We start from the raw sequence: 21,608 nt of genomic DNA, 5'->3' as shown, positions 1-21,608 counted from the left end.
AGGAGGAGGAGGAGGAGGAGGAGGAGGAGGAATTGTCTCCGTTAGGGGCTTGGTTATTAGTGGCAGCCGTCGGGGTGGCAAACAGACCCCAGACAAGACGGGACCCGTGTTCAACAACGGAAAAGATGGCCCAATCCTCGGAGCAGGGGTGATCCAGGCTGGGTCGATCATGGGGCTCGCCCATGTCGGATAATTCGAACCGGATGCGGTCTGCGGTGCGGGCCAGCAAGTTCTCTGGGGCAAAGACGGGACTACCACGGGAAGTCGGACTGAAGAAGCCGTCCATGCGAGGGCGGAAGAATCCCGGTTGCGTGGCGGGTGGAGACTGGGGATCAAAGGAGGACTGGAATGGATTGAATGAAGACAGAGGCGAGGCCCCGAGAACAGGAGACTGGGGGCTGTATACCGGGGATGGAGCTCGGGGAAACAGGGCATCGAGCAGGGTCAGGGCGTCGGTGGCAGACAACATGACAAAAGCTGCGGGCGAGTCCGACAGACTATCGCCGGAGGGATTGTTGATGGGCGGGGTCCTAAAGCGGGAGAGCATATTCCTGACATGCTGGCGGACACTAGGGCGAGGCATGGGGAAGCGAGGCCTGATAGGATATTAAAACATTGATCCAGAGTAGATAAAGGGGGGGAGGGAATAATCGTTACATGGAGCGGAGGACACCAAAAACCTGTGAGTAGGCCTGCAGTCCGACTTGACCTAGGAGCTTCTCGCGGGCATCTTTGCTGATATGAAAGTCCAGCAACAAACCATGAGTCTAGTCATCAGCAGTCAGCAATTAATAGTCCCTATTTCGAAGGAGGAAAAGAGAGAGAGAGAGAGAGAGAGATAAGTTGATCCATGACAGACCTCGGGATAGGTAAGGGCGCCATAGAGGAACTTGGAGAAAAACCACTGGACAAAGAGATAGTCAAGAAAGCGGTCACGAAACTCTGGATGGTCGAGCTTGGCGTAGACGGCGCTGGCGAATTCACGGATCGCCTGGGGGAAGCCTCCGTCCGGGTCATCGAGGAGGTCGAAAAGGCCATCGACAGCGGAGACGAAGAATTCCTCGGCGACGCCGGTGCGCAGGGGATCTATAGGGTCAGCGGAGTTGGCGCCAAACGCCGAGCCCGCCGGGGGCGCGGCGACGGGCTCGAGCAAGAAGGCGCCACGCTGCAAGATGTCCATGAGGTAGAGCTCGAAGCGGGGCTTGGCTTTCCAGTCGCTGCGAATGGCCCAGGCGGAGAGGATATGGCCGACCAAAGGATAGAACTTACTACCGCCGTGGGAGAGCAGCTTGGCACAGACGGAGGACCAAAGCTGCAGGCGGCGGTGGGCCTCCGGGCCATGGGCATCCAGCGGGGCGGCAAAGACATTGAAGAGCAAAGTGGACAGGGGGTCGGTCCGCTCAAAGGCCAGGGCCCAATCCTTGAAGGTGTTGGAGCAGGTAGTAATAGAAGCAGAAGCAGCGGCAGCCGCCGGGCGTGATTTGGCCAGTGAGGAAGACGAAAACAAGGGACCGTTGCGGAGACGGGATGACAGCGACGACGACAGCGACGACAACGACGACAACGACGAAGAAGAAGCCGCGGCCGTCGCCGCACCCGCTGCGGTTTTCGGGTTCGGATCCCCGGCTTCCAGAGCAGAGGAGGGGGCAACGAGGGCAGTCAGCTGGGCCTGGGACAGACTGCACAGGCGCTCAAACAAAAAGTTGGGGTCGGAACGGGCCAGACGGACGATCTGGAGCAGATCTGCTCGAGACTGCGGGCTCAGATGGTGAAAGAATCCAGACGGGACCGTGGACATGGATGCATTAGAAGAAGGAGATGATGATGATGATGATGATGATGATGATGATGATGATGATGATGATGATGATGATGATGATGATGTTGATGATGAAGAAAAGGCCTCGTGGCAGGCTTCCTGGAGGTCCAACAGGGCCGCATGGCTCGCGACAAAGGCCAATTTATCCTCGTGCTTCAAACTCTCGACCAGACCACGCTGAACAGCGGCCCCGACACGGACCAGCCGAGAAGCAAGGCCGAGGGCGACCTTGGAGGCCTGGAGACGCCGCTCCAGCTTCCTGCGTTGGGCCTGTTTGTGTTGACTCTGGCGGACGCGCAGAGCAAACTCCTGGAAGGAGACATCCTTCATCATCTTCTTCGGGGTTGTATTTGCCTTGACGGAACCAATCCGACCATCATCACCATCATTATGATCTGTGGCTGTTTCTGGGATTTGTCCGTTCACACGGGGGTGTGCCAGAGAGGCTTCTCCTATCTGTAGGGCTGCTTCTTCTTCTCCTTTCTCACCTATCCCCGCAACGTGGATGGCATCCTCGAGAGGCATTCCGGCGACCTTGCATGGTGGAACTGTAAGAATAGAATTAGAGGGTTAAAAAGGAAACCACCAAAGATAATAAAACAAAAACAAAATAAGAAAACATCAAAATACACAAAGATACAAATGAGAGGGAAGAAAGGAGGGGCGCACTCAGGAGGAGAGGGTCCAGTTGGGCATCATCTACCATCTTGCCATACTCTCCGATCCACAGCTGAACTATCGCATGCTGAGGGTAGTCAAAGCAGAGTAAATGCAGGAACAAATCTAGGAAGGGATATCTTGACGAAAGAAAAGGGGGTGGGAGGGAGGCAAGTAATGGAAGTCTCGATGAGACAGACAGACTGTGGAGGAGAGCAACAGGAACAGGTACGGAGGACGCAGAGGATGACTCGAGGAGGAAGGAGTGGATTCAGATTGTTCCGATCAAATGACTTGCAGGTCAGAGTACGGAGTGCTATTATACAATAAAGTAATAATACAGACTTATCTATTACTCATTATTTCTATTGTTTTCTATTTCTATTTCTATTTCTATTTAATTTTTTATTTCCCTATTCCTCTGTACTACTTACTCCCTCTGTACATTGATTTATCACTTACTCCGTACCCTTCTGCTGCGTGATGCGTTGGCAATGCATGCGTTGTCCTCCCGATGGAGCAATCAGACCAGACCTCAGGAGGGATACGTTCACTAACTAGTACCATTCCCTGCATCAGAGTAAATTAGGTAAAGTCGAATCGATCGAAGTACGGAGTATATTCGGAGACTACTCTGCATCCTATGGTTAGACACTCTGTATACACCACTTCTTATCGGCTTCCTTCTGGCCCACGCGCACCGCCACACTATTCAGCGTCTCCCGTAGCACGTCTTTGGATACCTTAGGAAATCTAAAAAGTTAGTATTAACACCGATATAAATATGGTTATAGAAGAAGAAGAAAAAGGGGGAAAGAAAACATACCGCTTCTTTAAGACCTCTATTAAACCCGCCTTGGTCAAGTCGCTGCCATCCACCGCCGCCTTGAACTCCGCCAGCTGTTCCGGGGGAAACGGTCGTTTCACGCGGCCCGTCGCGAGCGTTGCGATGTTCGACATCCCTCGCGACGCCTGCGCCGACGAGTTGACCGCGTACGCGTGCAGCGTCGACCGGCCAGAGGGTCCTGTTCCTCCCCCTACTCCTCCAGCAGCAGCAGTAGTAGCAGCAGCAGCAGCAGCAGCAGACGGGAAGAGGGGAGGCGGTGGTGGCTGGTCGGCCGGCCGAGGTTTCTCCCAGTACGCTGTGGAAAACGGATCGATCGGGAACCGCACATTCTCAGCAGTGGTCTCGATGCGGTACGCTTGGAATTCATCGGGGGTGGTGGTGTGGTCGTCTGCCCAGCAGAGACCGCTGCACACCGGCTCCAGATCGCCGACGATCAACCGCCGTTTCCCATCCGCCCCGGCAGCCAACCCATCCTCTTCATCATCCAAGAAGCCGTCCATGTCGTCCTCCCCGTCATCGCTGCCTTCTTCCTCTTCCTCTGAGTCCAAGTCCTCGCCTTCCTCGGGTTCTTCCCACTCCGCCTCCGAGTCGTAGTCGTAGTTGGTCTCTGGTAACTCACGGCGGAAAGGGTTACGAGACAGTCGCATTGCTGTCTTATCAGGGACGGGTTTGGAGAATGTGCCCTGGTACGGGGGGCGCACGTCCTCGCCGAACCGAAAAGTTTTCATCGGTACCCTGCGCAGCAGGTCCTGCAGGTTTACTCGAGTCTTTGTCTTTTTCTCCTCCTCCACAGCCGGAGTAACATCATGGTTCTCATTCTGCATCTCGATCAGGATGTTCTTCACAGACTTGACATTTCGACCCAGACGACGACGATAGGGTATAAGATGGAACAGCTCTGACGGGCGAAATACGGTTGGGACCTGCGGCGGCGACGACGACGACGACGCAATACGCAGGCCCGCATCAACCGTCGCACACAGGTGCTGCAGGGCCTCGGCGTCCCGCTCGAACCGGTGCATAGGTGCCAGCGTGGTATGCGACTGCACGAAGAACTCGGGAAATTCACGCTGGTAATCAGACATGACGGGTGTCATCTCTTCATCTGCCTGGGGCATGCTTTTATTCGCGGGTGTCTTCTTAGGCGAGCTGGTAGGGTTGACAGGTGAAGAAGCGGTCGGTTTGGCGAAGAAAGCATTCAACCTCATTTGTGACTAACATAGTATAAGCATTGACACCGTTGATATCGGGACACTAGGCCGCAATCTTGAAAAAAAAAAAAACAATGAGAAATACTTACCCGTTCCTTCTTGCTCTTCTCATCCTCTCGCTTCTTCTTCTCCTCTTCCTTGGCTGCATCCTTGGCCGCCTTCTCCTCCATCTTCACTTTACGCTGCTCCTCCCGGCGCTTTCTTTCCTCTTCTCGCTCGGCATCCCGTTTCTTCTTCTCTTCATCGCGGACCCGTTTTTCCTCCTCCTTCTTTGCCTTTTCTTCGACCCGTTGGCGCTCCTTGGCTTCTTTTTCTTGTGCCTTTGCTGCCTTGCTAGCCGGTGATAACTTGCGTTTCTTGTTCGGTGGGCCTGTAGACGGCGTAGTTGGCGTGGGAGTCGTTTCCGTGTTCATGTTCATGTTCATGTTCGTGTTAGGTGCAGGTATAGGACTGAGAATGCTTTCTGATGGACCGACAGCCTCTCCGCTCACGCCACTCTCCTGCTCCTTCTCGAATGATGGGCTGGTGTTCTCTTGTTCTGCGTTCGGGTCTGACGGGACAGCGGTATTTTCCGTCTCGTGGAAGGAGCGTTTTCGGGACGGCGATTGAGAGAAGCCCTGTGCTTGTGTATCGACAGACATGTCCATTGTGTTCTTTTTGTCCGTTTCACGGGGTGTCCCTTTCACGAGGTGTCCCTTCCAAATCAACAGTGAGATTCGTTCTCGATCCAATTCAAGTCTTCACAGCAATCTTTCAGCAAAATCAAATCATAAGATCATATTACCAAGTCAAATGAGGCTTTTCTATTCTCAGTCTCAATTCAGGCCTGGGTCTCCAGCTCAGCTCAGATCAGGCCGATCGTTCCTCTCCGCTCGCTGGGGAGTTGCAACACGCGTTAATTGAAGTTTCGCGTCTCGCGTCGGGACTAGCCAAAAGGGAATATTAGTAAGCACGATACAATGCCACACTGGTTTATTATAACTACTTGATATGATAAAGTAGGTAGTATCTAGGTTACTATTTATTCCTTATACTGTAAATCCAGGATATCAAATATGTACATATTAGTATTATTAGCTCAAGCGAGATCAGAGAACCACCAAACACCACACCAACGACCCATGAGCAAAGAAAGGGCCGAGAATTGCAAACTATAACAACCAGGGACTCGAAAAAGGGAAGTAGGAGAAGAAGAAGAAGAAGAAGAAGAAGAAGAAGAATCGGCAAGTATAACTGGATATTGAACACATTCAAAACACAAACTCAAAATCGATAACAACAAGACTGTTCTAAACCATTCAATCGCTTAGATCTGGGTTGGCAACGAACAACCGCACCCCGCTCATAGACATGGACCGGTCGTCGACGCTGCCACGGCGGCGCAGCTCGTCGGCCTTTTTAATCTTCTGGGCGGTGATGTTGACGGAAACGGGTGCGGCCAACTCGCCCAAACTGCCGAAACTGTCCTCACGGTGATGGCTGCCTGTGTCGTCGTGATGATCCTCGTCTGGGTGGCTTTCCGAATCATGATATGATGGGTGGTGGTCACCATCATCATCATGATCATCCTCTGCCGGCGGATGCTCGGAAACGCCCGGCAAGTCTGTCTTTTCGCTTGGAGGAGTGTTGATGCTGCGCTGGTAGCCGCTCGGGTAGCGATGATTGCTGCCGAGCGAACTGCGGCTGCTGCCCGTGCGGCGGTGGTAGAGGGCGCCAGAGTCGCTGGTGGTATCGTCATCGGCATCGCCGATCTCGTTGGCGCTAAGACGGACGGGGACGGCGGCGGCTCCGACGAGCGTGGCGGGCGAGAAGTCGGTGGCCCCCTTGCCGCCGTGCTTGAGCTTGCTGCTGGCTAGCGTGCCCGTGCGGCCGGCGGCGGCGGCACCGTGGACCTCGAGGTGGGCACGCTTCTTGTCGGCGAGTTTCTGGGCGCGCAGACGGGCATCCTCGGGCTGCGCGCGGTCACACCAGACAGTGGCCTTCTGGCGGCGCATGAGGGCGACGTAGCTCAGCTGGCCGCCGCCGCCGCCGGAACGAGAGGACGAGCTACGGCGGATATCCGAGTTTGCGCTGGAGATGGTCTGCGAGGCCCGGTGGCCGGTCGAGCTGGTCGAGGTGGTGGCATTCGACAAGCGGCGGGCGGGGGGTGGGTTCATCGGATGCATCGGCGGCACCGGCGGTGGCGGGTACTGAGGGTGATGCTGGTGAAAGTTCTGGTGGTGGTTTGGTTGCGAGGAGGCCGCCCCGGGGGGATACTGCGAGCGATTGCCATAGGGTAATGTGTGAGAGGATGAGGTGCGAGTGCGGCTGTGGGTGGAGGACTGAGAAATGGAGTGGTGAGACGCCTGCCGCTGTTGCTGCTGTTGCTGTTGCTGTTGCTGCTGCTGCTGCTGCTGCTGCTGCTGGCCTTGGTAGCCGTCGTAGCCCTGGTAGGAGGAGAAGGGGTGGTGGGAGGCAACAGGGCGACGAGGCGGGGCCTGATGAATGGGGAGTCGAAAGTCGGTCATAATTTCATCGATCTCAAGTCGGTTTGAAGAGTCTGGTTCAAGTTATTGGATCGAAATGTCTCTCTCTCTCTCTCTCTCTCTCTCTCTCTCTCACTCTCTTTCTTCCAGACAGTCAGGGTCGTGTGAGACGAGCGGCACGAGGCGGGCGCTTGGCGAGTGCCGGATGTAAGGGGGAATTGAGAGTGGTTGAAAAAAAATAAAATCAAGACTGACTGTGAGGATGGAGTATTCTGTACAATGTCCGCAGTCCTCCGTGGTCGGAGACACAATCTGATTGAAAAGCAAAGAGAAGATCGTGCGGAGGCGATCAGGAGAAGGGATCCTACGGAGATCAAAGTGGGCTCGGATGACTTTGCATGTAATTACGGAATTGTTACGGCAGACAGACTTGGAGGTGGACCACAGCCTCCAGTTGGTAGTACGTGGTACTAGTAACTAGAGTCTTACCCTAGACTAAGGTACTTACTTGATTGTACCTGAATATCAATTGTTATTTGATTATTGTCTCTACCACATAATCCTAATGATCATCTTAATCGTACCAGATGTGCAGTAACTAGTGTCTAGTTAGATACTACTCTTACCTATTAGTACCTAGGTACTCTGTAATGGTCATATATTCCCAGTTTACCCTTTGGTTCATTTTATTTAATTCGGTAGATACCTGTTTACTACCCTCACTAGTCACCTAGGAGTAGTTCATGATTGAGGGGTATCCCAAGAGTCAAGGGAGTCCAACTTCCGAGGACTTGATTGCTTAGGCTATTTTACCCCAAGAGCTAAGGTACTTCCAGGCTGTGCCTTGTATGTAGTAGTACTGCTGTACTGAACTCGCTAATTGTAGCCTTGAGCACGTGGGGCATAGAGCGGTTATCACTGTTCACCGGCGTATTATTCGCTGTATTGTATTGTACGCCATAGAATCATGACGTCGACGTGGGTCATTCTCCTACTATTAGTTAGTTGAGTAGTATTCCAAGATTACCTAGTATTTACTTGACTAGTTAAAGGCATTCAGCTAAGTCTACGGAGTACTATTTACTAGCTAATTTAGTTAGTAATATACTAAATATAAATAGTTGCTACTAGGCAGTTTTCTACTCTCTAGTATAACTATCTATCCGATGGATCAAGTAATCAGTATGAGGTAAATAATATACTGTAGTAATCTCTATGTGATACTTAGAGTGTCCAGTTAGGGTTACATTGTAGATACGACATGGCTGGCTGACCTGTGAATACGACCTGCTTATTATAGAAGTGGGCATAGTTAATACTTTTTATGTAGTATAGACCCTAAGCAAATAATAGAATGTAAACCCCTATACAGACTCTAACTAACTACCCTATGAACAACGGGTCAGTGCCTGCGGGGAATATCCTGCTAGTCTTCCAATTCCACAGCATTGACACCATGCAGGGACTTGATAAGAAGACCATCGAAGCATCCGTGCAAAAGGGAGTGTCATGGGATTATTTCTTGGCTGGCGTGGCGTTTCTCTAAGATATATACGGAGTACATCAGCCATCAAACTTGCTGTCAGAGATTTTTTTTTATGTTCGCATTTCCTAAGCGCTTCGTATTGTGCACTGCCTGAAAACTGGCATTTCGGGTCTATCTGAGACAACTTGCCGTGTTAGACCTCATAGTAGTGTTCTATATAGGCTGGAAATTCGGTCACTATATCCGAAGGTAATTGCTTAGATTCAATACTATAGATATATAGTGGGTAAAGTCACCATCTAGTAGTAATATTTAATAGGTACCTACTGTAGTTAAATTATAATTATGCCTGGTTCTGCAGGCAGGAGTTGACTAAATCGGAATAGTAGTGCTGCCTACTTATTCTATCAATTCACCAACTTCACTTCTACTCCTTCTCACTATCTCCCTCTCAGCATCTGTTTACTTTCCACTTAACTTTCATCACCACCACCATGCTCAATCAGTCCGCCATCCCAGAGAGGACTATATCGCTACTGCCAGCCAACCGGCAAACCGCTTTGGACCGCCAGCGATGTCAACTAACTCGACTGTCTCAGAGGACAGCTCAATCTGTCTCAGATATCTGGAAGAAAAGTCATGGCAATGCAAGTTGAGCTGGATTGGATTCATGGCTTCAGGGATGGCCTAGATGAGGTCAAGGCCCAACAGTTATACAAAATCGGGGGCAAACCATCCAACCACTGGAAACTGTCAAGACAATTAATAGCGCTTTGTAAGGTCATTTATCCATGACCAGCACTGTGCCTCGCGTCATGGCGGCAAACTGCAAGCACAAGACAAGTTATTTGACCGAAGCGCCGTGGTAGGCTAGACCCCGGCACTCCAAGCATTATGTGGTGTCTGGATCATAACCAGGTCAAGACAGCCCACCTTGTGCCGAAGAGCCTGGCAAGCGATGAAGTGCCATACCTCTTCGGCGTTGGAGAGGTGGCGCTAACAGATCTCCGAAAGGTAAGACTGCGGCATACTACCTCTCAGGCATAGAAAATGGCTAACAAATACTATTTATTTATTATGCAGGAATCATATTGCTTGCCAACATCAACTGAAGACTCGTGGTCGTCTCAATGCCAGGGGAGATAGCGGTACCGACGCGATGGAGATGCGTACTACTGGGTGATACCAAGTGCAAGGAAATCGCTCAACAAATGGGAAATAATATAGTGCGACTGCAGGTGAGTGCCGAGAGTATTATATTGGTTATGAAGAGGCTCTGACGACGATATAGGACATCGACAACCGGGAGCTCATCTTCCGCACCGACAATCGTCCCGCCCGCCGTTTTCTCTATTTCAGGTTCGTCACACCTGCCTGTATCTCAAGAGAATGAGACTCGACGACAAGGTCAATAAGAATGACTTCTGGCTGACTATCGGTCGTTATCTTCACAGGTCAACCTTGGTGTCTCTGGCGCGCTGCATTTCGGGTTGTGAGCTGCCAGACAATCTGGCCAATGGGAAGTTTTTTTAGCTGGAGGGTGATATTGAAAAAGGCAATGACGCTGGGATGGTCCTGAGTGTGGATTCTCGTGATGCCATCACCGTGAGCATAAGGGAGCGCGAGAACACCGAGACTTCTGGCGATGATGAGATGAACAATATGGAAGAGTGAGCCAGCTAACTTTTACCTGAGGCCTGCAAAGCATAGATCTGTCTTTAGTTGCTGCTCCTCCTGGCGCACACACCCTTTTGGATTCGTCACGACGACCCTGACACGCACAAATAAGCTGCCTGAAGCTGTTTTGCTAGGAATACAGGGTGCTGGCAAGTCGTATGTTTTAGCAGGGCCGTTACTCTTTATATGGCTGAGGGAAACCTATTATAGAATAGCTGCAATGACTATAATTTTGCTTTAGAAGCACCCCTCAACCACTCTTTAACGAGATCATCCCCCCCCTCCCCCGGAGCTAGTCCACCTTTCTCTTCTTCTCCATCTTCTCCAGGTATCGCCCTACCGGGCGTCATCCCCAGACAAACCGGCAAGGCCTGCCTGAACCCGCTCTGCTTCAACTCCCCCAGTTCCAAGACAGGCGTGACGCACGCATCACTCCCCTCAAACACAGCCGCCCACTCGTCCCTCGTCTTGGATTCAAACGCTGCACGGAACCGTTCCCTCAACGCCGGCCAATTCCGTTTCTCCGTACGAGCAGGGAGATCGGCCTCGCCCAAGCCCAGTCTGTCAAGTAAAACAGAGTAAAACCGCGGCTCTAGCGCTCCGACAGCAACATATTTCCCATCTTTAGTAGCGTAGGTGTCGTAGTACGGACACCCCCCGTCGAGCAGGTTATCCCCCCTCTCCCCGTTCCAGACGGGGCTGCTGCTATCCAACCCCAACAATCTCGGCATAGTAGCCAAGTAAGCCGACCCGTCAACCATATTGACATGTACGATTTGGCCTCTTCCCATCTTATTTCGAACAAGTAGGGCGAGCAAGATCCCCGTGAAACACATGGCTCCCCCGCCGGCGAAGTCGGCCAGCAAGTTAGCCGGAGCGTAGGGTGGCTGTCCCTTCCGGCCGAGCAGGCTCAGAACCCCCGACACAGCCAGGTAATTGATATCATGCCCCGCCATGGAACTATATACATCGTTTCCATCTGGTCGGAACCCCGTCAGCCGGGCGACGATCAGCCGGGGGAATCGCGCGAGCAAGTCGACGGGATCTAAATTCAGTCGTTCCAGAACCCCCGGGCGGAACGGGTCGATCAGCACGTCGGCATGGGCGAGGAGGGAGAACAGTTTCCCTCTGTCGGTTGGGTTTTCTTCTTTCAGGTCGAGACAGAGAGAGGCTTTGTGGCGGGTTAGTCGGTCCGGGGTTGGAGCATGGCTCTCCTCGGTCGTACTCCTCGGTCGGTCGATGCGTAGGACTGAAGCACCATAGTCGGCCAGCAGGAGGCCGGCGAAGGGGCCTGGAACATCAGCATCAGCATAGTAATACCTGTTATCTAGTAGATTCCAGGTTGTTAATACCTGGTGCTAGACCAGCTAGCTCAATAACTTTTATGCCAGAGAGGGGGTACATGGTTTGAGTGATATTATTTATATATTCACTTAGGTACAAGGTACAAGGTACAAGGACAAGGGACTCTATATGTAGTACAGTACTGCATCTAGCCGAGGTGCGGGGTTCACACCATCTACCTAGGTAACGTTTATAATTTGATGGCAAGGAATGGTTGTACTTGAATTATATTCTGAATAACTAGCACGAGAATTGGTTGGAATCCTCACTTATATTATCTTAGCTATTTGACACGCCGAAGTACCACGCTCATTATAGAGGTCGTCGAACTCTGATGAGCTGTCTGATTATTCCGTTTTCAGAGAGCTTCTCGCCAGCTCCGTTCGTCGCTCCACTCGATCCAGAAGATCGACAGGGACCTTTTCTTTGTGTAGAACCCTTCGTAGCATGCTGAGGGTTCCCGATGGAAAATGAGGCCCTCCCTCATTCCAATAGCAGTTTAAGCACCACCGGCAGTACAGGACAGTGGTTTCAGAAACCTAACTGACCAGCTGTGATTCTTCTTGCTCTAATTAACTACCCAGCCAGGGGTCTTCAAGGTTTAACATAAGTATTGCTTCGTAACATGATGCTGACCGAGAATCGGCGCCCAAGAGGGATTGTGGATGTGTCAACCACAGAATCATCTCTCTTGAATCTGACTGCTCCGAACCTTTCCACTTGCGAAGAACCCTGATATCAGCCGAGATATTCAAGACTTTGACGATGCGGGGGTCAGTCCCGCGAAGAGAGTCATGGGCATAACACGTCTGCGTCGAGACACCATAATTTTGTCTGAAAACAGCTTCCCAAGCCGCTCTCGTAGGATCCCCCGACTGCAGCTCATTGACCACTACCAGGTCGTTGACGATGTCGCCTCCATGGACGAGAGCATTCCGTGTATCGCTGTCGCTTTGACCATGTTTCGCAGAAATTAGGGGAAGTTAGACCGCTAGGCCACTTGAAATTGCCCAGACAATTAGAGAGGCATAATAAGGTCATATATCCTGCGAGGTCTTGTTTCACTGCACAAGACTCGCTTAAGGCGTAGACACGAACTGCTCGGATGGTCGGGCTCATTGATTCAACAGTACGCTGAGTCTGACAGCGATTTGCGGAGGTCAATAAGGTTGTTCTCGATGGCGCTGTTGATATTGCGGAGGTCTTGGTATTCGTTTTAAATGTTCTTGCGGAGGTCTCTGGACACTTTGCAGAGGGTAAACAGTGTCGCTGGAAGTCTTTGCTGATCACTTGATCTCAGCTGGAGATATTCATTCCAGATTTTTATGCCTTCATCGTTGCCGATTAGGTTTTCGTCATCATAGACAGCGGTTTTGACTGGTCGGAAGAGTTGCTCTTCGAGGTTTTGTCGCTCCTGAAGAGGCCTCGAGATGATCTCGTTGTAATCCTGTTGATGAGTAAGAAAGTGGTAGGTCTAGCCACACCAGACGTGACTTACAATCACATTTTCCATCATCGGTTTTTGCTAGGGCTAGAGGGGCTCTTTTGTCGACATGTCCATGGCTCTTCCTGGTCCTAGTGGGACACAGATAAGTAAATGGAGCTCAGGAACAGAGAGGGTGGATATGGTATGAAATATAAAAGAGGACAGATGGCAGAGGGTAGAAGACAGAGAATAGTACAGCAGGAGAAGAAGATGTTTTTCCCCTGCCCGCTGGGCCACGGGGGAGGGAAGGAGGGTTTTTATACTTGACTAGTGCTGAATTAGGAAGGAGGCAGGTGACACCTCACTTAGGCACCAAGATAAATTTTCAGTTCCTGGAAGGCGACACCCAAACCTCAGTGAATCATGACTTACACACTATCAGAGTCTAAGTTATATGGTATACACTTTAAATCTACCTGATAAGTGAGTGAAACTATCTACTATTCACCAGGTAGATATTGCCCTTACCCAGTCACCTTTAGGTACCTATTCAATTTCATCAATAGAGCCTGGAAGTCACTGAAAGCTTAGGACTCTCCAGTTTAATTGCAAGTCTTACTCTACTGTTTAATATGAGTCCATAGGTATTACCTGCAGGTGGTTAGCTTGATACCTCTCACTTGATACTTCTCGCTTGACATCAATTCTCTAACTTATTCAGGTACCTCAAGTTATTCTCCAGTATTATTCCTACATTGACAGACGCGTTCTCTTGCATTGACGTACAATCTTTCATATCATATCTCCTATCCACTGATATTCGAGCCACCTTCTTCGCCGAATAATGACCTTCGTATGTCCTACTAATTGTCTGGACAATTTTAGTAGGCGAGTGTCTGAAAACTTCACTGGCGGGGTGAGACGGCACCTCAAGAGGTACAACTCTTTTCTCGAAGATCAAAACTATCTCTTCGGTCTGAATAGACAGGACTTTTGAAAGAGAGAGTCTTGCAACACCCTGGATGGCTATCAGTTGTTTTCAAACGACTACCTGATGCGGTGTTTATTCGCGTGAAAGGGTCAGTGAAGATCAGATTATCTCAAAATGTTCTACAAAAACAGGCTGTGAGATGTTTGGCAACCGAATCCAGCTTTCGTCCAAGCAAATCGGCTATAGACAACAAAGATCTGGAAATACTTCGACAGGTTTTCTTGCCCATGACAACACAACGGTTCGTTTACACCAGACAGCATCGGCTTCCCTGAAAAGCTTAGAGCCCTTTTGGTTTATGAACAAATGGCAGCAGTGAGAGAATCAATTACCCCGCCACGACCTTGAGAATTAGGGATGCTAGACCACTTGCAATGAAACACCGCCGATTGGACCATTCCTGACCGCAATATCATTTCCAATTCTACTCTTATTCGACTCCGTTTTTCGCATTGTCAATCTTGATCAACAGTCTTACCTTGATAGTATCAACAGTCTTACCTTGATAGTATCAAAAGACTTGGCTGCATAAGCAAACATTAGGATAATAGCTACCGTTGACTGGTGGCTTGACTCGGTGATAAGTACTCTATACACAGTACTATTAGCTGAGTGCGGGGTTCTCAGCCAAGTAACTAGTATAACAATATTCGCTAACTATGTAATAAAGTACCTAAACTATTACCATCTACCTGTCTCTTCATACTTGCCCTCATCATAGGCATAGTCAATATTATCATCGAACCGCTCCACCTTACCGACCTCACGGCCTGCCCAGTCTGCCACGTCTTCAGGGATATCCGCGATATCCTGGGGGATTCTTTCAACCTCTCCGACCTGGCAGAAGTATAAGTAGAGTAGAGTATAGTGGATATAACATCTTTAGAGAGAGTACCTTTCTGCCCATCCATTCAGCCGCCTCCTCACCTAAACTCTCCTGTCTATAACCATAATCATCTAAAACATTAACAATTAAATATAAAGTATATAAGAGGTCAAAGTAAAAACTCACCAACTCGCTCTTCAACAATTTCCTCTCGAACATAGTCATCCTGGGGGGGAGGACCACCGCCATATCCCCACCCAGGCGGCGGGGGAGGTCTATCCCAGCTCGTCTCGCCCGTGATCTCGTTCTCGTAGAACCAGCACCCGTCACGATCATCCCAGCGGGCAAACCAGTTCGGAGGCAGGGGCGGGCCAGGAGGGCCGTCAAGGGGGGGGCCGGCAGGAGGAGGGGGTGCATAGCGGGGGACGGCGTCGTCGTACACCGTTTCTTCTTCGACGAATTCGTCGCGACCGCCGGGGCCCCAGCGGTCGACGACTTCTTCCTGCACGTATTCCATTTTTTGTTGTATGTATGAGGGAGGTGTGTGGAAGGGAGAGAGAGAGAGAGAGAGAGAGGTGTATTTTGGAAGTGGGGGTAAGGGGTAAATATACCGTGTGTACTATATATACTACTACTATCACATCAGTAACTAACTGCTAAATAGTAAATAATAGTAAATACTACCCCTCAGCCACAGCCTGGCCCATGTACTCCGTATGATCTGTAAGTCTTCAAGCAGACTGGCTAGTGTTGATTAGACCATCGTCACAGACCATCTGCTGGCGCTTGCGTCGCCACAAATCCCTCATACTATTCTTCCCGACATGGTGAGACCAAGTAATCTATCTGATCTGGAGATACTAAACTAGGCATCTAAATTAGTACTACTAACTACATACCCGAGGTTTAGTCGGTGACTACGAGGTAACTAGACTCCTTGAAGAATATGAATTTATTTTAGTCAATTAATAACATAACATAGAAGGAAGGTAAATACTAGTGCTAGTAGAAAACAAATGGTAAAAGTGCTACTAGAAGACAAATGGTACACAATTGCCAGGGATGTAGTACTAGTAATCACATCGTCAATAAAACATCAAGAAAAGTGCAACCACGTAAACCGCCCACTGCGGACGGAAACTCGTCGCGCCGCCGGTGTATACGGGCGACACCCCCTCGCGGGTGCTGCTGGGCGCAACCACCGCCGTGTGAGCGCCGCCGCTGCTGCTTGACGGCTGTGCCGCCAGTGTCGACGGATACGCGCCGCGGCTGACTCCAGTGCCCAGAAGAGCAGCACCAGAGGTAGGAGATGGAACAACAACAATCGTTTGAGTGGTCGTTTCGGTCTGATCAGGAACGCCAGGTTGGGAGCCACCGGAGCCACCGGAGCCAATCGAGCCACCAGAGCTGGAACCCCCAGTGGGCTGGCTGATCGAGCCCGATCCCTCGGTAGTGGTCACGGGCAGCGTCAGCGTGACCGTCGTGGGTGTGGCGGCACACTGCGTGCAGACGGTCACAATCGTGGTCCAGCCCTCGGCGACAGTCGCAGAGGCGGTCGCGGTCGCAGTCGCGGTTTCAGGACAGTACGTCGTGGTGTAGGTCTTGGTAATTGTCGTGAAGCCAGTGGAGCAGATGTCAACATATGAGGTGGTGATCACCGCCGTAGTGGTCAGAGCCCCGGTGGATGCAGTTGTGACAGTCCCACTGCCGCTACCGCTGCCAGAGCCGGACCCAGAGCCATTGCCGGTACCTGAGCTGGAGCCACTCTCATTACCGCTGCCAGAGGCAGAGGTGGAGCCAGAACCGGAGCCAGAACCGGAGCTGCTGCCAGAGGCAGAGGTGTTGCCAGAGCTAGAGCCGCTGCTAGAGCTAGAGCCGCCTCCAGAGGTAGAGCCAGAGCTGCTGGAACCAGATGTAGAGCCGGAGCCGGAGCTTGAACCAGAGGTGGAGGTAGAGCCAGAGCTGCTAGAGACAGAGCTGCTATAGCCAGAGCTGCTAGAGCCAGAGCTGCTAGAAGTAGAGCCAGAATCAGATCCGGAGCTTGAGGAGCTGGAGCCAGAGCCAGAGCTAGAAGTAGAGCTAGAGCCAGAGCCGGAGCTAGAATCAGAGCCAGAGCTGGAACCGGAACCTGAGGTAGAACCAGAGCCAGAGGTAGAACCAGAGCCTGAGGTAGAGGTAGAGCTAGAGCCAGATCCGCTGCCAGAGGTAGAGCCCGAGCCAGAGGTGGAGCCCGAGCCAGAAGTAGAGCTGGAGCCAGATCCAGATCCAGACCCAGATCCGCTGCCAGAGGTAGAGCCCGAGCCAGAGGTAGAGCCTGAGCTAGAAGTAGAGCCCGAGCCCGAGCCGGATCCATTGCCAGATCCAGATCCAGACCCAGATCCGCTGCCAGAGGTAGAGCCCGAGCCAGAGGTAGAGCCAGATCCGCTACCAGATCCATTGCCAGATCCAGAAGTAGAGGAAGAACCGGAACCAGAGCCAGAACCAGAGCTAGAGCCAGATCCGCTGCCAGATCCGCTGCCGGAGCCAGAGCTAGATCCAGACCCAGATCCGCTACCAGAGGTAGAGCCCGAGCCAGAGGTCGAACCAGAGCCAGAGCCAGAGCCAGAGCCAGAGCCAGAGCCAGAGCCAGAGCCAGAGCCAGAGCCAGAGCCAGAGCCAGAGCCAGAGCCAGAACCTGAGCCGCTGCCAGAGCCATTGCCAGATCCAGATCCATTACCCGAACCAGAACCAGTACCAGTTGGCTGACTACCACTCACGATTGTCTGAGTGTGGGGAAGCGTAACGTTGTAAGGGACGCTGATGGTAGGGAACGGTCTGCGGGATGAGACAGAGGTAGAGGGTACACTCGAAGCGATAGGAGAGCTGGACGGAGAAACGCCGGAGGAGTTGGGGTATCCGGAAGAACTAGGGGCGCTGGAAGCGACAGAGCTAGAGGCAGCAGAGCCGGAGGCAGCAGGGGAGGAAGCAACACTAGAAGCAGTGCTGGAGGTAGGGTTGGAGATAGCGGAGCTAGAGGCAGCGCTGGAGGCGACGGGGGTAGAAATAGCAGAGATAGAAGCAGAGGCAGAAGCAACGCTTGAAGCAGCAGCGCTAGAGGCAGCAGGAGTCAAGACAGCAGAGCTAGAAGCAGAGGCAGAAGCAGCGCTTGAAGCAGCAGGAGCCGAGATAGCAGAGCTAAAAGCAGAGGGAGAAGCGACACTTGAAGCAGCAGAGCTAGAGGCAGCACTAGAGGCAGCAGGGGTTGAGATAGTATCGCTGGAGGCAGCACTGGAAGCAGCAGGAGTCGGGACAGCAGAGCTAGAAGCAGAGAGAGAAGCAACGCTTGAAGCAGCAGAGCTAGAGGCAGCACTAGAGGCAGTGCTGGAGGCAGCAGGAGTCGAGACAGCAGCACTAGAAGCAGCGGGGGTTGAGATAACATCGCTAGAAGCAGCGCTGGAGACAGCAGCGCTAGAAGCAGCAGGGGTCGAAATAGCAGCGCTGGAAGCAGCGCTAGAAGACCCAGTGGCCTGGGTGCTGGCAAGCGGGGTGCTGCTCGGTGAGTAGACAGGAGTGCTGGAGAGGCTCACAGCCGGGGTGCTGCTCGGGGTGTAGACTGGAGTGCTTGAGGGCGTGGGAGTCGGGGTCAGGGTGACAGGGGCGTTGGCGACCAAGACGCTCTTCATGTTCTCGGCGTAGGTCATGTCGTCGATGACATTCTCATCGGAGGAGGTGGCTTCCCAGATCATGATACCTCCAAAGGTATCCGGGTACGCGGCTATTTCCGTTTCGACAAGGGAATTGACTTGGTCGGGCGTCAGATAATAGTCAGAATCCGTGTCGGCTGGCAAGCCGATCATCAGCTTGGCGTTGGCGCTCTCGCCCTGCTGCAGGAAGGTGACCCAGTCGTCATAGTTGAATCCATCAGAGTTGCTGGCGGCGCATTCTTCGGTGTTGTAAAACTGGACCCAGACGAAGTCGAATTCGGAGTGGGTGATGGCGTGAGCGAGCTGAGGATCAGGAATGACACACTGAGGAGCACCGGAGATGTAAAAAGTCTGGTCGGGGTAATCGGCGAAGTGTTCACGCAGACGCTTTACCATGGTGGCATAACCTGGATTTATGAATACGTCGAAAGGGGTGAAGGGGGGGGGGAAAGGGTGAGGGAGAAAAGAACGCACCGTAGCCACCGTTGTTCTCGATATCAAAGTCAAACCCATCGACGACAGCACCACCAAAAGGACGGGGCCCATTGTTGGCGATCCATGTGTCGTCGACGGGGCCAAACGCACCCCAGAGGAAATCGGCAAACGCGATGGCGGAATCGTGGCTTTCAATCTGCTGATTTGTAGGAGACGCACCCCCGAGGGATAGCAAGACGGTCTTGCCTGCGGCCTGGCATACGGGGATGTCCTCTGCCAACTGGATACATTCAGAGAGCAAGTCGGTCGCTTCGCCGTCCTCGTTGGTATATGTTCCCGAGCCACACTGGTTGCCAAAGTTGCTCCCGGGCCATCCTCCGGGCGCCTGGTCAGGGAATTCATTGACGAAGCCCAGGTTGATGATGTCGAGACTGGTTTCTCCACAGAAATGGGACAGACGCTGCTGGTCATCACCTTGACCCTGTTATATAGTCAGTTGGTCTGTCAAACATTCAACCCTAAAGATTTGGTTGTTTTTTTTTTTTTTTTTTTGGTTCATGTCAACAAACAACGCACATAGTACACAACAACGTTGGTATTGGAATTGACGTCCAAGGCCGATGTAAGAAGAGCAAAGGAAGGGACTGCCGCAACGGCCAGAAAGAACTTGGAAAAACTCATGTTGAACGAAAGAAGGTTGACTGGCTTGAAGACCACCAGAGAGAGGGGGAATATATTATATTAGATCTGTCTATCTGTCTGTGTAACGAAGGGAATGTCGAAGAACCGACGGAAAGAAAGGACGCAGACAAAGCGTCTGCTTAGTTGGAGACAGAAACCTTTCGAGACGAAGGTTGACAGAAATGAAGTGCCCGAGAAGAAGAAGAAGAAGAAGAAGAAGAAGAAGAGAAGAAGGGAAGAAGGGAAGGAGGAGGAGGCAGGGGTCCAAAATAACAAACAGGGAGCAGGTGATCACAGACTAACCCAGGAAGGATGTGTACCTGAATGGGCAGCACCTGTTGGTTACCTAGTTTAGGGAGTACGTAGTACGTACTCATAGCTTGTCAGACAGTCAGTCCATGGCTAGTACAGGGTACAGAGAGTACCTAAGTTTAGTAGTAATAGTAATCAGGTAGTAATAGGATCTCTAGACAAAGACATGGCTAGTATATACTACTTTATAGTTCCCTTCCCATAACTACCTAGTTAGTACTGACTTTATACGACTCGATTAGAATTTTTTCCCCATTGTTCCACGGTCAATTCTCACTTTGGTGGTGGCCACAATCACACACTGTCCTCTTCTTCATCGCTTCGTAAGGACAAGAGAAGAGAGAAGGGGGGGGGAACCAGGGAAAATTTGGCCCTCCCAGGAACGAGGTGAGAACAGCCGAAGAGCCGCAGTCGCAGGAGGAACCTTGAAGAATGGGCTAGTCTTGCCGGGGGGCGCCAGGCACCAACAGGTGGAAGTTGCGAGAAGCCATAAAACCGATCAAAATTTCCGGCGTGTCCAGGCCAATCGGCTTGCTTTACTGCAACAGTACCTGCAGCTAACCTGTTCTGTCATCCAGAAGGCTGATGGACACTAGCCTGATCTGTACTAGGTGTGTGTCTAGGGTACTGCCAGGTGCCTAGTAGTATACATTCCAGCCAATCAAGACAGAGCCCCACACTCCCTGGAAAATCACCCTCCAGCGTGACAGCGTCGAGTCACGCACGTGGAGCCCGCTAACGAGAAAATCAGGCTTAGCGCCAACTTGCAGGAGACGCACAGACCGCCAGGGTCTACTATAGTAAGACATTCCACCCGATTAGGCAACACCCCTGGTGCTGGTTGGCTCTTCTGGGAAATTACATCTGCCTGGACCTCCCAGTTCGAAGATTAGTATCAGAAGGAGTAGCATATGTATTTAGGTAGTACCCTAGGTACCTATTTCAGATACTCCCATGTAGTTGTGGTGAGATTCTCGCTCTTGGATGCTTGGCATGTCTTCGCTTAGAGCGTTAATCTCGGACTACCGCCCGGATCATCCTAGTTTATTTAGTATCTTGACTGATACCTACCCAGACTAAATATGTAGAATGAATTATTTGAACTCCATCCTACCATCTAGGTAACTGATTGATGAAACTAATAACTACTAATACGATTATTTTATATCGAGTCAGTAAGAAACAACACCCAATGGCCTTCCTCGCTTCAAATATCCATTCAGTGCGCCCCACCATGTTGGAGTTGACGGCCTCAGGCTTTCTATTGAGCATTCTTTCTCTCTCTCTTTTACAAGGGGGGAAACGCCTCGCATGATAAGCTCCGTACGTGGCTCTCAGCCAGCCGCCAAGTGGTTCCATATCACTACTCCGTAATTACTCTTCATATTCTAGTTCATTACGGAGTGACTAGTAGCTATGGGGTGACTAACTAGCTAGTTACTACATGACTACCTGACTACCTGACTAGGTTTCCGGTCAAATGGAGTGGCTATGCAAGTAACCTAGTAAGTGGCCTCACTTCTCGTCTAATGAATTCGTTCTCGCCAAGGACAACTAATTCCGTAGAGTTTGGAAGACTGTTTGTCTATGTAGTATACTCTGTAGGCAATCTCCTCGAAGAGCAAGGAATGCTTGGTCCCTGTAGTTCAGCCATGACGAGATGCCTTACCGTCCGGGATGGCTTTGGGTGGACTCCATCCATTCAGATGGAAAAGTGGTACCTGCTTCTTAATCCTGGCAGACACGGG

The 21,608-nt window shown here is 51.4% G+C and overlaps 8 protein-coding genes across 8 annotated transcripts in view; 1 reads left to right on the top strand and 7 right to left on the bottom strand.

Annotated features, from left to right (window-relative positions):
* The window catches only part of ASPZODRAFT_62706 (hypothetical protein), a gene marked incomplete at both ends in the record, with an annotated part of 5,098 nt that extends 2,949 nt beyond the window's left edge, over positions 1-2,149 (bottom strand). Inside the window, 3 exons of the mRNA XM_022729098.1 lie at positions 84-596; positions 658-767; positions 860-2,149. Coding sequence (XP_022582996.1) covers positions 84-596; positions 658-767; positions 860-2,149 — 1,913 coding nt within the window. The remainder of the gene's footprint in view (positions 1-83; positions 597-657; positions 768-859) is intronic.
* Positions 2,150-3,070: 921 nt separating this feature from the next.
* Positions 3,071-5,405, bottom strand: ASPZODRAFT_130529 (hypothetical protein). The gene is made up of 3 exons (XM_022722527.1): positions 4,624-5,405; positions 3,303-4,537; positions 3,071-3,229 (listed from the first exon to the last, which is right to left on the bottom strand). Exons 1-3 carry the CDS (start codon positions 5,179-5,181, stop codon positions 3,124-3,126), a joined length of 1,899 nt encoding a protein of 632 aa, XP_022582995.1. The 5' UTR covers positions 5,182-5,405; the 3' UTR covers positions 3,071-3,123.
* Positions 5,406-5,694: 289 nt separating this feature from the next.
* ASPZODRAFT_130527 (hypothetical protein) lies at positions 5,695-7,138 on the bottom strand. Its single transcript, XM_022722526.1, has one exon. The coding sequence runs from the start codon at positions 7,039-7,041 to the stop codon at positions 5,833-5,835; it is 1,209 nt and encodes a 402-aa protein (XP_022582994.1). The 5' UTR covers positions 7,042-7,138; the 3' UTR covers positions 5,695-5,832.
* Positions 7,139-9,379: 2,241 nt separating this feature from the next.
* ASPZODRAFT_140775 (hypothetical protein) lies at positions 9,380-10,159 on the top strand (the record flags this gene model as incomplete). The annotated part of the gene is made up of 5 exons (XM_022724695.1): positions 9,380-9,499; positions 9,676-9,723; positions 9,777-9,844; positions 9,874-9,977; positions 10,041-10,159. The coding sequence occupies 5 exons, from the start codon at positions 9,380-9,382 to the stop codon at positions 10,157-10,159; spliced, it is 459 nt and encodes a 152-aa protein (XP_022582993.1).
* Positions 10,160-10,386: 227 nt separating this feature from the next.
* On the bottom strand, positions 10,387-11,566 carry ASPZODRAFT_150699 (hypothetical protein; the record flags this gene model as incomplete). The annotated part of the gene is made up of 2 exons (XM_022725653.1): positions 10,387-11,453; positions 11,515-11,566. 2 exons carry the CDS (start codon positions 11,564-11,566, stop codon positions 10,387-10,389), a joined length of 1,119 nt encoding a protein of 372 aa, XP_022582992.1.
* Positions 11,567-14,353: 2,787 nt separating this feature from the next.
* On the bottom strand, positions 14,354-15,266 carry ASPZODRAFT_140773 (hypothetical protein; the record flags this gene model as incomplete). Its single annotated transcript, XM_022724694.1, has 5 exons — positions 14,354-14,401; positions 14,425-14,576; positions 14,616-14,760; positions 14,819-14,880; positions 14,936-15,266. 5 exons carry the CDS (start codon positions 15,264-15,266, stop codon positions 14,354-14,356), a joined length of 738 nt encoding a protein of 245 aa, XP_022582991.1.
* Positions 15,267-16,220: 954 nt separating this feature from the next.
* ASPZODRAFT_1604575 (hypothetical protein) lies at positions 16,221-18,310 on the bottom strand. Its single transcript, XM_022726469.1, has 3 exons — positions 18,121-18,310; positions 17,304-18,070; positions 16,221-17,263 (listed from the first exon to the last, which is right to left on the bottom strand). Exons 1-3 carry the CDS (start codon positions 18,165-18,167, stop codon positions 16,419-16,421), a joined length of 1,659 nt encoding a protein of 552 aa, XP_022582990.1. The 5' UTR covers positions 18,168-18,310; the 3' UTR covers positions 16,221-16,418.
* An 80-nt stretch (positions 18,311-18,390) lies between these two features.
* ASPZODRAFT_62397 (hypothetical protein) lies at positions 18,391-19,548 on the bottom strand (the record flags this gene model as incomplete). Its single annotated transcript, XM_022729071.1, has 3 exons — positions 18,391-18,839; positions 18,907-19,348; positions 19,444-19,548. Coding segments are annotated over 3 exons (996 nt in total), but the record flags the coding sequence as incomplete, so codon positions are not given.
* Between the last annotated feature and the right edge of the window lie 2,060 nt (positions 19,549-21,608).

The sequence above is a fragment of the Penicilliopsis zonata genome, assembly GCF_001890105.1.
Source record: "Penicilliopsis zonata CBS 506.65 unplaced genomic scaffold ASPZOscaffold_4, whole genome shotgun sequence".
NCBI lineage: Eukaryota > Fungi > Ascomycota > Eurotiomycetes > Eurotiales > Aspergillaceae > Penicilliopsis > Penicilliopsis zonata.
This window is presented reverse-complemented; position numbering and strand designations above follow the sequence as displayed.

What these genes read in the sequence shown, in the direction of transcription:
- ASPZODRAFT_130529 (XM_022722527.1), bottom strand. Translation starts at nt 5,181, where the DNA reads ATGGACATGTCTGTCGATACACAAGCACAGGGCTTCTCTCAATCGCCG. An exon ending in AGAAGAGCAAGAAGGAACGG is followed by an intron (nt 4,538 to 4,623) that starts GTAAGTATTTCT and finishes ATACTATGTTAG; the next exon opens with TCACAAATGAGGTTGAATGC. An exon ending in ATAGAGGTCTTAAAGAAGCG is followed by an intron (nt 3,230 to 3,302) that starts GTATGTTTTCTT and finishes CTAACTTTTTAG; the next exon opens with ATTTCCTAAGGTATCCAAAG.
- ASPZODRAFT_130527 (XM_022722526.1), bottom strand. Translation starts at nt 7,041, where the DNA reads ATGACCGACTTTCGACTCCCCATTCATCAGGCCCCGCCTCGTCGCCCT.
- ASPZODRAFT_1604575 (XM_022726469.1), bottom strand. Translation starts at nt 18,167, where the DNA reads ATGTTATCTCAACCCCCGCTGCTTCTAGTGCTGCTGTCTCGACTCCT. An exon ending in GTGCTGCTGTCTCGACTCCT is followed by an intron (nt 18,071 to 18,120) that starts GCTGCCTCCAGC and finishes TGCTGCTTCAAG; the next exon opens with CGTTGCTTCTCTCTCTGCTT. An exon ending in TGGCTCGGGCTCTACCTCTG is followed by an intron (nt 17,264 to 17,303) that starts GTAGCGGATCTG and finishes TGGCTCCGGCAG; the next exon opens with CGGATCTGGCAGCGGATCTG.